Consider the following 14,724-nt stretch of genomic DNA (forward strand, 5'->3'; position numbering starts at 1 on the left):
TGGTAAATTTTATGTTACCAAAATTTAAAAAATCATCGAGTCATACACTGAAAAAAATCACTGAGAAGGTAAAACAAACAAAACAAAACAAAAAAACACTTTTATTGAGCACCTATCTGCTAGGGCACAGCTAGGGCTATGCATTTTACAGTTATCTCATCTCATTCTCCCACTGACTAATTTTTTTTTAAAGATTTTATTTATTTATTCATGAGAGACAGAGAGAGAGAGAGAGGCAGAGGGAGAAGCAGGCTCCCAAGGAGCAGGCAGCCCGATGCAGGACTCGATCCCAGGACCCCAGGATCATGACCTGAGCCGAAGGCAGAAGCTCAACCATCTGAGCCACCCAGGTGCCCTCCCACTGACTTATTTATTATTATTTTCACTGTACAGGTAAGAAAGCTGAGCTTAGGTAACTTGCCCAAGGTCACTCTGCTAGGAAATAGCAGAGCTAGGATTTGAACCTAGGTAAATATGATTCCAAAGCCCAGGCCCTGTTCTTTATTCTATGATGCCTGAAAACAAAAAATTCAGCAATAAAAAATATTTCCATTTGATACAGTATTTGAATATTTGAATTTGGATTGTTGAGAAAATATGCACCATTACCTGCCAGCAGGCCACTAACTAAAAAGGGAGGGTACAGTTCAAACTACCGCCACCAGAGGTCAGCAGACATAGGAGAAACTCAGGGTGCTTCAAGGGGCAAAAGGGCCTCCTCTGATGACTAATATCCATAGTCTACCTCCTGTATTTTTTAAGCTGCAGGGACTGTATAATGTGAAGGCAGAGCCCAGGGTGTGCAGTGTGAATGGCAGCACGGAGATGGAAGAAGTCTATACTTCTGCTGCAATAGGAGACAGGAGTCCAGCTGCACCAGACTCTTCCCCAGAGTAAGGCATTTCAACAATAGGTAATCATTTCCGTACCTGTGAGCAGTTGGCTCCCTTGAGAATTAGAGTCAGAGGCGACTGGTTCCATTTTCCCAGCCTTCTGTCCCCCTGGTGGTTGCCTAGAAACCCTTTCTGGGAACAGTCTGGCTTAGACCAGGACTGAGGGTATAGGTATTAACTCTCTAATTCTGGAGCCTTTCTCCTGGGGAGCCTGCATGAAGGAAGGAGAGAGTAAAAGCCCCGGTAGTTGTGAAGGAGCAGCCAGAGGAATGACCAGGGCCAGAGGCAGATGGATAGCTGCCCAACCCTCCCTGGGACCTTCTGGGACAGGGCCCTGCCGGTGAGATGGAATGTTGTACTTACAGCTATTTTCCTGCTCCCAGATCAGTTAAGTCTGGGGGGTTGGAGGGCAGGTGGGGAGTTGAAGGTCAAATAGCTTGTTGTGTCTGGAGTGTTTCAGGAGACTACCTCCTCCAGAGGGGAGCAAAGTAAGGATGAGGCAGAAAGGCCGCCTCCTCCCCCAAAGCCTTGGGTGACTCCTCCTCTCAAAGACAGAAACATCCCAGCGAGAGTTTATAGGGTGAGGTGGTGATAGAAGGAGTAATAATCTGAATGCTGAGGGATTAGGAAGGTCCTGAGAAAGGACCCCAGGATAGAAACAGTTTCCCGGGCGCCTGGGTGGCTCAGTTGGTTAAGCGACTGCCTTTGGCTCAGGTCATGATCCAGGAGTCCCTGGATCGAGTCCCGCATCGGGCTCCCTGCTTGGAGGAGAGTCTGCTTCTCCCTGACCCTCCCCCCTCTCATGTGCTCTCTCTCTCTCATTCTGTCTCAAATAAATAAATAAATAAAAATCTTAAAAAAAAAAAGAAACAGTTTCCCTGGATTCCACATACACAAAGATCTTTCTTCATCAGGATCCCGATTCAAGTCTGCAGTGGCCCAATAAGTTACCTTTGATCCCCCTGTCTACAGAGCTAACATTACTTTTTTATTGAAGTAATCTCTACACCCAGCGTGACGCCCAAATTCACGACCCTGAGATCAAGAGTCACACACTCTTCCGACTGAACCAGCCAGGTGCCCCAAGGTCTCTGTCTTAAAATGGAATTTCAGTAGGTGCTAGGCCTACAAAGAGATGCATGTTTCCTGTCCTCCAGGATCTCCGAGTCCAGAAAGGCAGGATGATATATCAACAAGCAACCAGAAAATTACAGGTCAGACCAAGGGGTATGAGCAAGGAGCTATATAAGCAGAAAGATCAAATAAGCTAATTCTGTCCAGGGCATAGAAGCAAAGTACCTAGAGGGTTTCAAAGAGAAAGGGACAAATTGTCTTGAAGGTAAACACACTGAAAACAAGTAAAAGGAGGATGACGATTATAGGCAAAGGGAGCATCAAAAATAAAGTGTGTGTTGGGGGAAGGGGAGAGTGAGCAGGAGAAAGAGGTATGAGATATGAAGCAGCAAATCACCCTAGAGACAGACTGGGACCAGACTGGAAAGGTTTTTCAAGTCTATTATCAAGGAGACTAGACTTTTCCTGAAAGTAAAAGATTTTAGGGAGGGGTTTGGTGGCAATGTGGAAGATGGAAGACTAGGATTTGGGGAGACTAGAAGCAGAGAGATCAGTTATGAGACCCGAGCAGTAGCCATGGTGAGTACTAGGACAGTGGAAATAAAAAGGGAAAAAGTTGAGATATGTTGTATTGGTAATATTGACAGGATTGGGTAATCAAATGAATGTGGGTATTTGAAAGTGAGAATTAAAAAGATGATTCTGAGGTTTCAAGTATAAATGATCAAGGGGTAGTAATACTGTTAAGTGAGATGGGGAACACAAAGCATCATTTCTCCTCCTTACATGTTGATTTTGAGTTATCTGTGGGACATCCAGATGAAAATGTCCCATAAGCAGTGTGCCAGGTTGAGAGAAAAGGCAGGGCTTAAGATTTGGGATAGCTAAAGAGCGAATGCAACTTGTTTAAGGGGGTGAAAGGTAGAGTAAGGGAAAGGACACAAGACAGGGACACCAACATTTAAGGGACAGAGGAAGAAGTGGCTATGAAGGAGAACCAGGAGTATCAGTCTCACGCTCCAAGGGAACAAAGCTCTAAGATGTACATGGTTGCAGGAGGTCTAAGAGGCAAATGAATGGAAGACTACCGGAGCTGGCAACCAGATTGCTGATGAGCTGGCAACCAGATTGCTGATGTTCGTAAGAAACAATTTCGTACATGATAGGTGCTGAACAAAGTGGCCTGAGGGGCTCACTAAAAGAAGACAAAAATTGTCAACTACTTTCACTAACTTTGGAAATGAAAAGAGCTAGACCTGAAGCTTGAAGTGGAAGCAGAGGGACGGGGGAAAGATTTTAACATGCTTATAGGAAAACAAAAGGGAACCCAGGAGAAACTGAAGATGAAAGGGGAAAATACTATCCAAATGAGGAAATGAGGTTAAGAGCACAGCAGGTAGTAGGGCTGACCTTCCAAAGGTCAACATTCTCTCCCAAGAAAAGAGGAGGAGGGCGCCTGGGTGGCTCAGTCGTTGGGCTGTCTGCCTTCTGCTCAGATCAGGAACCCAGGGTTGGGGATGGAGCCCCGCATCGGGCTCCCTTCTCCGCGGGAGGCCTGCTTCTCCCTCTCCCACTCCCTCTGTTTGTGTTCCCTCTCTCGCTGTCAAATAAATAAAATCTTAAAAAAAAAAAGAGGTAAACTAGTATTGGTGAATATATGGCTATTTGTAGGGAGAGGTGAGGGAAGTTTGAGGAAATTCATGCTTAAACATTCTCTCCATGAAATAGGAAGTAAAGCATCTATTAAAAAATGGGATCAGGATTGGGAACCCTGCAATTAATGATTATCTCTCTCACTTACGAGACTATGAAGTATGTGGTGGCAGGACCGGTCTTATTTTTTATCCTCAACCTAGCTCAGTACCCGGGACATAGCAAGGGCCCAATAAATGTTTACTGAATGAATAGATGATACAGCTATTAAAGGCCCATTTAGGGCTACAAAACCAAAACCAAACAAAAAAAAACCCCAAAACACCCAACTCCTCCCCCCAAAGAACGCCCCCCCAATAAAGCCAAATGTTAAAATGTTATATTGCTAATGGCTAAATAAGGAAATCCAATGGCTGAGTGATTGAAAAGCAAAGGGAGTCAAATGAGCAAAGTAATTGAGAATGCTGGTAGTCACTGTATAAACAAGTGACTAAGGATTCTTGGATAGGTAGGAAGGGAAGGGAAACCATAGGCTGATGGGAAATTGGAAAGACTGTCAGAATAACTTCAATTTGTTTCTGAAGGGGCCATAATCCAGATTCAATCACGTTAGACACAGGCTGCTATTAACTGAATGTAAAATATGTTGGGACTAGATCTTAAGTTTCTAAATACCATTCTCCAATAAAAAGAACGGAGGCTCCTTGGAGAAATGGCTGATTCTAGGGCTGGGGCTGGGAAAATACAAGGTTAAATCTGAAGTATCTTGTTATTGGAAAGTTCTTTAAAAAGTGCTCAAAAAAGGAAAAGGATGTAGATGTATCAAAGAGACACAGGAGCCTACCTGAAAGAGCTCCCAATGCCCAGAGCTGGGACAATTTGAGCAATGAAAATAGTGTAGAACTGGATTATAACCTAAGTATAAAATAAACATACATGAGTACATACTAATATAAATTAACGGAGTGAGAAGACACAATTTCCTCAGAATTCCAAATACTCTTATGTAGTTACTTCCATCAGGAAAGGAAACTTAAATTCCCACCAATTCGATTAAGGATGCGCTAGACTTACTGACTTGCTTCCCAAGAATAAGGAAACACAGTGGAGAAAGCTGGCAAACACTACCTTAACTAGGGTGATGAAGGTTAGCATTGGTAATGTCACGTGGCTCCCGTATACCCAAGAGGATGTAATGAGAAAGGCATCTCACACTGTTTCACCTGTGTGGTATTTCTTCCAAAAACCTGGAAGCTCAGTCTAATGACGAAAACTTCAGACAAATTCAGATTGGAGGATATTCTACAAGACACTTGGCCAATACTCCCAGACTGTCAAGGTCATGAAAAATAAGAAAAGACTAAGAAATTGTCACAGACCAGAGGCGTCTGGGGAGACATATCAATGAAATGCAATGTAGCATCCCAGAACGGATCCTGGAACAGAAGGAGGACATCAATGGAAAACCTGGTGAAACCCACAGAGCCTGGGGTTTAGCTAATGTAATGTACTAGCATCAGTTTCTGAGATTTGACAACACACCAAAACAGTATGTTAACAATGGAAAAAAACTGGGTAAGGAGTATATGGAATCTCTCTGCACTCTTTGTAGCTTTCCTTTAAAAGTATTCCAAAATAAAAAGCTTATAAACATTTTTTTTTAAAAAAGAGGTTGGGCCTGCTCCATTCCTCTCGGTCCTCCACATTTCTATGTACTCATGGCACACTGATCTGGTCATGAAACTATTTGCCTGGGAGTTAAGTGTAGGGCAATTGCACTGACTAACATGTATGGGAGCACAACTGTATACCTGGAAAACTTTGTTGGGTACAGTATATGAAGTTATAACCATATTCTCCCCATTCCCACCCTGTCAACACACCAGAGACATGGCTTTTTATTAAAAAAACTTTTTTTTAATTGGTTTACAAAGGAGCTACAGACTACATTGAAACTAATCTTTGTACAAAAAGGCCAAAAAAAAAAAAAAAAAAAAAGCCCCAAAACACCCAGAGACAAAAGGTAGGGGGGAGAGACAAGAAAGGAAGATACAAAAGAGCAGGAAGAAACTGAAAGACAAGAGATTAGCATCATACATACACAAGATTAGGGGGGGGAAAAGAGCAAGAACGATGAGAGAGCATTTAAAAGTATTTCCCCACATGGCCCTGGTGATAATCGGATTGGAATCAACAACAAACACAGCATGAGAATATTAAGAGGTTTAAAAAGGCAACAGTGGTATGGAGACTGGTTATCGCCAGTGTTGAGAAAGAGAAATAAACTTGTTTTAGGCACCAGAGACTGGAGCACTGCCCCTCCCTCCCAGAGGATGACAGACTGGGTAAGAGGAAGCAGGCCCTGGGGCAGCTGCCATTGGTGTGTGTAAAAAGGGTCTCCTCAGGTCAATCTCAGCATATTTCCCCCAGCTTCCCCCAGAGTCTTTGTGCTCTAGACTCCAGGTGAGGGCTATGGGATGCCACTGGGAGAAAACGGTGAAGACCTGCCCTGTCCACACTGTTCAAGAGCAGTTGCTGGGAAAGTGGAGGGCTGGGTCGACAAAGCCCATTCCCCTGTGGAGAAGGCACAGTGTAATTCCTGAAGGTGAGATAGAGGAAAACACACACCCCAGGAGAGGTATTAACAAGAGTCCTCACTACCTGCAACCCCAGCTTAACTCCATTTGTTATGCTTTTTTTTTTTTGATACTGAAGGGAGTTGAGGGACAGTTCACCACACCTCTTCTCACTTAAAAGGGACAAGAAAGGCTAGGGGCTCTTTGATAATAAGGAAAGAGGAAAACGGGACAATGTACTCATTTCTCTCAAATGAACGTGGTAGAGGAAATCTTTCTGGGTTTGGGGAAGTCAAACTGGAAAAGACGTCGGGGAGGAATGAAGCCAGGGACTCCCCTTTTTTACCCTTTCCCAGCCTTCACTCTTAAGGCAAGTGAGCCAAATTGGGAAGAGGGAGTAGGAATTTAAGCTTAAGGCTGCTTAATGTCCTCCTGGGGGCTGGTGTTTAGGAAAGGCAGACAAAGAAAAGAAACAGGTCAACCTCAAAGCTGGTCTGCTCATCCTCCTAGAAGAGGTCTGTACCCCAGGAGGAGAGCCAAGAGAGGCACCAGAGAGAACACAGGCTCCCAAACAAAAGTAATAACCTGCCCATGTTTTATCAGCAGTTTCAAAATCATGTTTTCCGGGATTGGAGGAGTGCCATATCCTCCTCCCTTTCCCCAAAACTACTGCTGCCACCTTTCATCCTTGCATATAAGTTACTGGCTCTCTTCTAAGGGAGATGAAACTCTGAGATTTCACATTTCTCTTCCCCACCCCAAGAGGTTACCCAGCTTTGAATAGGGGGAAGGAGAGCTACGCTAAGGGCCCCTCATTTGAGGAAGCTAGACTATCCGCATTTCCTTGGTACTGGGATCTCCAAAAATTGTTTGCTCTGATCCCAAGGTCCAAAAGGCATCAGGGTACTTACAATTGAATGAAAACTCTAAGCAAGTAGCACCAGGGCTCCCCCAAAGCGTAACAGGGGCCTGATTAACACCCCCCGAAGAACCCCTCAAAAAGTATATAAATTTATTGCGTCCTAGCAAAGATCTGCAGCTTCCAGTATTCACACAATGTGAAGATATTAACAATACAAAATATATTCTGAAAGTCAAACATCTGCAGTTCATAGTGCTTTCTCAGATTTGTTAAAAAAATACAATGCTTAGTTTCCTATATAGGATATACAAAAGCAAAAAATATATATATATATATGTATATAGTAGAAATAAATCAATCAGCCATAGTAATTTACAGCTTTTGTCTCTAACCCTCCCCCAATCATAATCTTTACCCCACACTTCAGTCTATACTTTCTGGGATCAAGGGTTCTATTTATTCTGAATCAGGCTGAGAAATACCCATTAAATGGCATTCTGCATAGCACCCACAAACAGGGTGCTAGCTGGGAGGTCCCTGAAGGAAGATGGGTGTGGCTTGTTACTGCCCTGGGTTATAAGAGCGACAGTCCAATGGTACACAGATGAATGTGAATGGGCAACCTGAAGGGACAAGGGAATGGGTGCTTTAATATTACCACTGCTCTGGGCATCCCCTGCCCCACAGGTTTGGTCATTTAAAAATTTTAAATAAAAAAAGCAACTCATGAAAAAAATTTTAGAATCAATAAGCCTGTCAGTTACATTAATTTCTGCTGGCCAAAATGTTCAGGGAGAGGGATTTTCAGCAACGAGCTCATGACTCAAGCACTGCTGGCTCCTAAACTTCCTGTGGAAAACACTGAGCGGCGTACTGCTGCTGGAAGACAGGAGCGGAAGCTGCTTCAGTCTGGGGGCCAAACAAGATACTGCATTTGGAGCTTCCTTGGCAAAAAGGAAAGAGGGCAAGTGGAGGGAACGGACTAGGAATTCACTTTTAACAATGCTCATGAAGGGGCTTGAGGGTAAACCAGCATTTCATCCCAGAGAAAATCATCATCAAATAACCTTCTAAACACTTGTAGTCCTCAGCATCATTAAGCTAGTTTATATCAAATAATTTCATAGCGGGGAAGATTCCATTTCCTGAAATGCTCTAGCAAAATACCACACACTCCGGTGAGTTATCCTGCCCCTTTCCTCCAAAAGATGCCTACGTACATGATTACAGACATAAAATAACAGGTTCTGAGTTCTGCCTTTCAGTGGGAATAAAGGGTGTGTGATAAGTGGCTGGGCATGGATGACTTTTACTTCAGTATTAACAGAATTTGATTTGGGGAAAGTTCCTCGCAATAGTTCCTGAGTGTATGAAGTCTGCAGAGGAAGGACCAAATGGAGTGAACTACTGTTTAGAATATCAACAGTTATTGTATTTCTGGCTAAACAACAACACAAAATTACCCAGACCCTAATTTGGATAGATTTGATATAAAATATATAGTAGAATCATAGCATCATCTATTTGTAGTCAAGGTAAAAAGATTTATGAAAGAAACTAGGACTCTGCTATAGATCTGGATGTTGGTTTCTCTTTCAAACACAAAAATAGTTTTTTCTTCAAAAGTGCAGTCGAATATCCCCCATCATTAATTGTAACTAATTTAGCATAAGCAAAGAAATGACCTCAGGAACATACCCAGGTTTTAAGATAGATTTCTAGGTAATGGGCCTGAAAGGCATTTTTGAGCTGAATTTGATTTATTTTCCAACAATTTCAAATATAATTTCTCATTTGTGTGTAGATATATACAGGCACAAACACACATACACACACAGTCATACACAAACACTTCATTTTCTATCAGATCAGGGCAATTTTTTATTGCAGGTCTCTTTTAGTATAGGCTAACAGAAAACCTATCCCCAACCTAACAGATTACACACATACACACAGCCATTTCCACACTTCCTCACAGTGAAAAGCTCTCTGACAAGATACCAGAAGGTCAAGAGAGACAATGTTTTAATGGCTGGGCCTTGAGGACAACTCTGGTTGCATTTAAATCTCAGTGCCAAATGCACTAAGAGTTCCCTGCCGCTATAATTTTTGGATCAGTCTCTTCAGGAATCAGGCCATGGAGAAAGCAGGATGGCATCTCCCGATCTCTCCTATAAACCACAGTGGTAAGACAAGATTTCTTTTTGTTCTGGGCTATCATTCCCATGATCGTGTGCTTCTTTTTCCCTTAGGAACCACCCAAGGAAGAGTTAAGGGAAAAGATCAAGGAACCACTGCCTTGCCACTAGTACATGCTCTGGAGTTCTGCAGAATGGAAACTGGGAACAGATTCATTGGCTGATGCTCCTTAACAACATGAGAAAGAAACTACCGGGGATGTTCAAAAGAGGAAGTGCATCTCCTTTCAGAATGTGACCTCAGAAACCCATACACCAAAGCTTAGAGCTACTTTGGAAGACACTGTACAAAAGTCCAAATACTCCACTAACTCCTGAACTGGACTACTATGAGTCACTTCCGCTTCTGGGCACATCATTTTCCTATTGAAAGTCCCTACCTATTACTTGACCACTTTTTGACAGTTTATACAAACTGATCCCAGATTATAACCTTTAAAGGGTCTCTTGTACAATTCCATAGAAGGACTCTTGATACTTAAAGCAGCTAATGACGAGAGGTGCCTTGGACTCTCCAGCGCCAAGACGGTGCCTGCGTCAGTAGTATTTTGAACACTCTCTCCACAGCTACCTCAAGCATCAGCCTGGCTTCAAGGCTCTCCATTCTGCTGCTGGGACCAAGGACCTTAAAAGATTGACAGAAGTGCCTCATCCAAGGATCATTACCAAAACCAAAACATGAAGTGATCAGGTGAGAGAAAGGGAGACAGAAAGGTTGCGTCAAGAAAGGAGTGCAAGAAGCTGATCCCAAATAAAAAGACAAAATTAAGAAAGGAAAAACATTATGTATGTATATATAAACTAAAAGCAGAGCATATGAATGCTTAATCTGGTGGGAAGCCAAGACAACATCTATAGAAAAGCTTGATGTGTCACAACAAGGCTCAGCCATAGGGAAATAAGGCAATATAAAAAAATGACCAAGGTATTTTGGTCACAGAATGGTCTCCTTCCTCCTCCCAGCCAACCCCTGCAAATGCATCTCTATATATCTTTTATATATATATATATATTTATATATATATAATATAGAATCTGTTTTTTTGTTAAAAAGTATTTCAATGATCATATATATTTATCAAGGCATGATGGCTTCAGGAAAGGGGGGATCCATCATGGGGAAGCTGAGAAGGGAAACGCAGGAAGGGGAGGCTGGGGTAAGAAGTATAAGAAACTGGGGTCAAACAAATGCTCATCAAAGGGTGGCACCAACAGAACTTTCACTAATGTTTCCCACTTCAAGGAGGTACTGATGATATAGGTGGGTGCCAAGACCCCATCTCTTCTCTTGTATCCCTCCCCCAATTCTTCCCGCCACCATGCATTTTAATGCCTCATGGCTCTCTCTCCCACATGTCTCTTGGACCCATGCTACCTTGCATCCCAGGGTTGATGGGTATGGCCCATATGTCTCTGGCCCCGGGTGCCTGATCTCAGAAGCCATTGCCACTGATATTAATGGACTGCAGATCTGCCACCTGCATGACATTGATGCCACTGTTGGCAAGACGGGCAATACCCTCCGGACAGATGGCTTCCATGGCTACCATATTGGTGGTAATAAGGGCTGAAGGGGTGGCAGTGCCGCTGCCTTCTGAACCTGCCCCACTGTCCAGGGGCAAAGTGCCCACACTCAGGGATACACCTGGGCCTCCCTTCTTATTCTGGTGGGTCTTGATATGCTTTGACAGGTGGTCACTCCTCATGAAGCGCTTGGGACACTCAGGGCAGGCAAATTTCTTCTCACCTTAGTAAAAGAAGAGAACGAAGATGAGATACGGACATCTTTGGAAGTAGGGTTACCTTGTCCAATTCACTGTTTTCAAACTATATTAGAATATTAGGCACTCTTAGAAGGTGATAAAAACAAAAATCTGTTGAGTATTTTTTTCTTTGGAAGGTGCAGAAAAATAGGTAAAGCTCAAGGAGTACTCAGAAAGGAGGGACTATAGCAGAAAAGGCAGGACTGAGACTAAGAAGAATAATGGGCCATGGTCCTCCTTTAAAATCCCACTGAAAACCTAGCTCCTTCCTTCTGAAAGCTTTTCCAGATTAACTCCAATTCCATTTATATTCTATACATTCACTTTCAAACTTAAGTTGCTCGGAAATTTAATTATTTCATAGATATATTTTGTGTCTTTCTATTCTATTACTGTTTCTCTCTTCCCCAGGCTGCTCCTCACCTGTATGTGTGCGTTTGTGTCTCTGTAGCTCATCCGAACGTGTAAAGCGTTTCCCACAGTATGACCAGGTACACATGAATGGCCTCTCGCCTGTATGCCAGCGCAAGTGTGCCCGTAGGTGTGAGGTCTTGCCATATACTTTGCCACAACCTTGGATGTGGCAAATGTGCTGTTTCTTTTTGCCAGGGTCCCCAGAGCCCCTGAAAATAAGAACACAACTATTCATCACGCATTCTAGAGACAAAAATTAAAGAACCTCAGTGTCAGCAGTTATTACCTGACCCACTCAAAACTAACCCAAATTTTTATTTTAAAAAAAGGCTTCTCTGGGGGCACCTGGCTGGCTCGGTCAGTAGAGCATGCAACTCTTGATCCTGGGGTCATGAGTTCAAGCCTCACATTGGGGGTAGAGTTTACTTAAAAAAAAAAAAAGAAGAAGAAGAAGAAGTACAGACTTCTCTTTAGTACCAAAAGATAAATCTTTAGGAGTGCCTGGGTGGCTCAGTCAGTTAAGCATCTGACTCTTGATTTACGTCTGGTCATGATCTTGGGGTTGTGAGATCAAATCCCGTATTGGGCTCTGCACTGAGCGTGGCGTCTGCTTGAAATTCTCCCTCTCCCTCTGCCCCTACCCCCGCTCACACTCTCTAAATAAGTAAATAAAATTAAATAAAAAGATAAATCTTTAGTTGATTCTGATTCTTAATATCCCAAATTCAAGTTTTAAGTTCCCTCTCTACTGGGTATTTACTCTTTCTTATTTTTCTATTCCTTAATCATTCTTTTTTTTTTTTTTCAAGATTTTATTTATTTGAGAGAGACAGAGAGAGCACATGAGAGGGGATAGGGTCAGAGGGAGAAGCAGGCTCCCCGCTGAGCAGGGAGCCCAGTGTGGGACTCGATCCTAAGACTCCAGGATCATGACCTGAGCCGAAGGCAGCCGCTTAACCAACTGAGCCACCCAGGCGCCCTTCTTTAGTCATTCTGATATTTGATGTGTGAAGGGATAATTGCTCTCACGATCATTTGTGAAGTCTGTAAGGCATTTTCTTGTATTTATCACAAATTTTAAATCACAATACAAGCATTTTCCATGGGAAATGTGAATATGGTGCTATTTTTGGCTGGGAACTTACGGAGCAAAAGGTCTCTCCATTTAAACACCTGATGGAGAACATTAAAGAGAACATAATAGTTTACAACTATTAACTTATTTCCTAAAATAAAGGTCAAGAGCCAAATGGTAAAGATTACATTATCAGGGACTTCAGAGCAGAGGAAGATGGGCTGGATAAAAATTAAAACAGGGGAATAAAAACCCTAACTGATTCAAGGTATATATAAAAATAAATAAATAAATATATATATTCCCTATATGAAGCAGTTCCTAAGCTCCTCTGAGGCATCAGTTCTGAAATGTTTTTGCCAAACCAATTTGTTCCATGTGTAATCCATTAGTGGGCACTGGGGAGATTTCCAAGAAGGACTTTTCTTGGGTTTTAACAGCAGAGGGAAAAAAAACTAATGGAAATGAAATCACAAATAGGTGGAAATCAGAGAGTTACCTTTGAAAATTTAAATCCACTTTTTTTTTAATATTTTATTTATATATTTGACAGAGAGAGAGACAGTTAGAGACGGAACACAAGCAGGGGGAGAGGGAGAAGCAGGCTTCCCAAAGAGCAGGGAGCCTGACACAGGGCTCGATCCCAGGACCCTGGGATCATGACCCAAGCCAAAGGCAGGCGCTTAACAACTGAACCACCCAGGCACCCCAAGTTTTGTTAGAGGGAAACTCTATTGTACTCATGTTTTTTTTTTTTAAGATTTTATTATTTTTAAGAATCTCTACACCCAACATGGGACTCGGACTTACAACCCCATGATCAGGAGTCACACACTCCACTGACTGAGCCAGTCAGGTACCCCTCAGTGCTTCTGATTCAGATTTTTCCTGTAGAACTCAGATTATATTTAGTTTTGTTGCTTTTCTTATTTTTGTATCTTTGTACTTATTTTTGTTGGGACAAAACTTTAACAGATTTTATTTCCAAAGGCATTAAAAAAATCTGTATGACTTTCTATTCTCTTTCAAAAGCAGTGAGTTGAAGAAAAAGAACATAACTTGGAACTCTCCAGAAATCATACTGAATAAAACTGAATATTCCACCAATAAGAAAAATTTGCCAGAACTTTGTTCTGTAGGACAGATTAGATTCCAGGATGGAAGAATTTTCTATCTGGAGTAAGCATTTCTGTCTATTTTGAGGGAAAATAAGACTCTATAAACCCTTATGATTCTCACACAGCCACTGTAAAAAATCATTACAGTAGGGATGTTTCTTTTTCTTTGCAAGACTATTTTATAAGCAACCTTGTTAAAACCATTTCAAAACAGACATATGGTAACAATCATTTGACCAGTTGGCTCCATGTGATTACCTTATCTCTGGAGAAGGCAGGCACCTATTAAGGCCCAAGGTCTTAGAGTAGATGAAAGGATCAGAGCTGGAACCAAAATCCTATAATATAACCCAATCAAATGTACTGTACTATCTCTGGTCCCTTTGCAACACTGCCAAGTCTTAAATGTTAAAAAATTAACCCTCTTCTGTTTACCTCCAAATCCATTAATTTTTCTCCTTTATACTCTTAAGAGACTGGCTTGGCTGGGTCAACTTACCTTCCTTCACTGTCTTTACAGTAGGGGCAGGTGCATGCTTCCCGCCGGGTCCTCCGACCAGCTTGGGGCTGGGGATCTGGGCTGTTTTCCCCTTCTTCTCCACCTGCTGTGTCATCATGTATTCCATCACCACCAGCTCCATGGAGGCCAAGCTGAGCTCCATGATCACCTTAAATTAAGAGAATAAAGGGTCAAGGTGGGAAGTAGAGGAGATTGTCAAGCTGTGGTCATTTCAGTGACACTTTATGTTTATAGCACCATTTCTTCACAGCTTTGAAGTCATATTTACTGATACTGCCGCCCATTCATGAAATCTCAAGAATCAATTTGTATTTGAAAATACAAAGAGCTAGTAAATATATAAAAACATGGTCAGTCTCGGGCGCCTGGGTGGCTCAGTTGGTTAAGCGACTGCCTTCGGCTCAGGTCATGATCCTGGAGTCCCGGGATCGAGTCCCGCAACGGGCTCCCCGCTCAGTGGGGAGTCTGCTTCTCCCTCTGACCCTCTTCCCTCTCGTGCTCATCTCTCATTCTCTCTCTCTCAAATAAATAAATAAAATTAAAAAAAAAAAAACATGGTCAGTCTCATTTAAATTTTA

General features: G+C 42.4%; 1 protein-coding gene across 2 annotated transcripts in view; it reads right to left on the minus strand.

The window, feature by feature from the left end:
• Nucleotides 1–69: 69 nt before the first annotated feature.
• The window catches only part of SP1 (Sp1 transcription factor), a 54,862-nt gene continuing 40,207 nt past the window's right edge, over nucleotides 70–14,724 (minus strand). The window contains exons 4-7 of one of the 2 annotated variants that reach the window (XM_025883378.2): nucleotides 14,126–14,294; nucleotides 11,443–11,642; nucleotides 4,465–4,535; nucleotides 70–1,104 (exon numbers count right to left, since the gene is read on the minus strand). In XM_025883378.2, the coding sequence (XP_025739163.1) occupies nucleotides 1,042–1,104; nucleotides 4,465–4,535; nucleotides 11,443–11,642; nucleotides 14,126–14,294 (503 nt within the window). In that variant the 3' untranslated portion in view covers nucleotides 70–1,041. Of the gene's footprint in view, nucleotides 1,105–4,464; nucleotides 4,536–5,515; nucleotides 11,004–11,442; nucleotides 11,643–14,125; nucleotides 14,295–14,724 lie in introns of those variants that run through there. The other variant, XM_025883377.2, reaches the window with a different exon arrangement.

Source organism: Callorhinus ursinus, unplaced genomic scaffold (genome assembly GCF_003265705.2).
Source record: "Callorhinus ursinus isolate GAN/ISIS: 27379988/994484 unplaced genomic scaffold, GSC_fseal_2.0 scaffold44, whole genome shotgun sequence".
In the NCBI taxonomy this organism is placed as follows: Eukaryota; Metazoa; Chordata; class Mammalia; order Carnivora; family Otariidae; genus Callorhinus; species Callorhinus ursinus.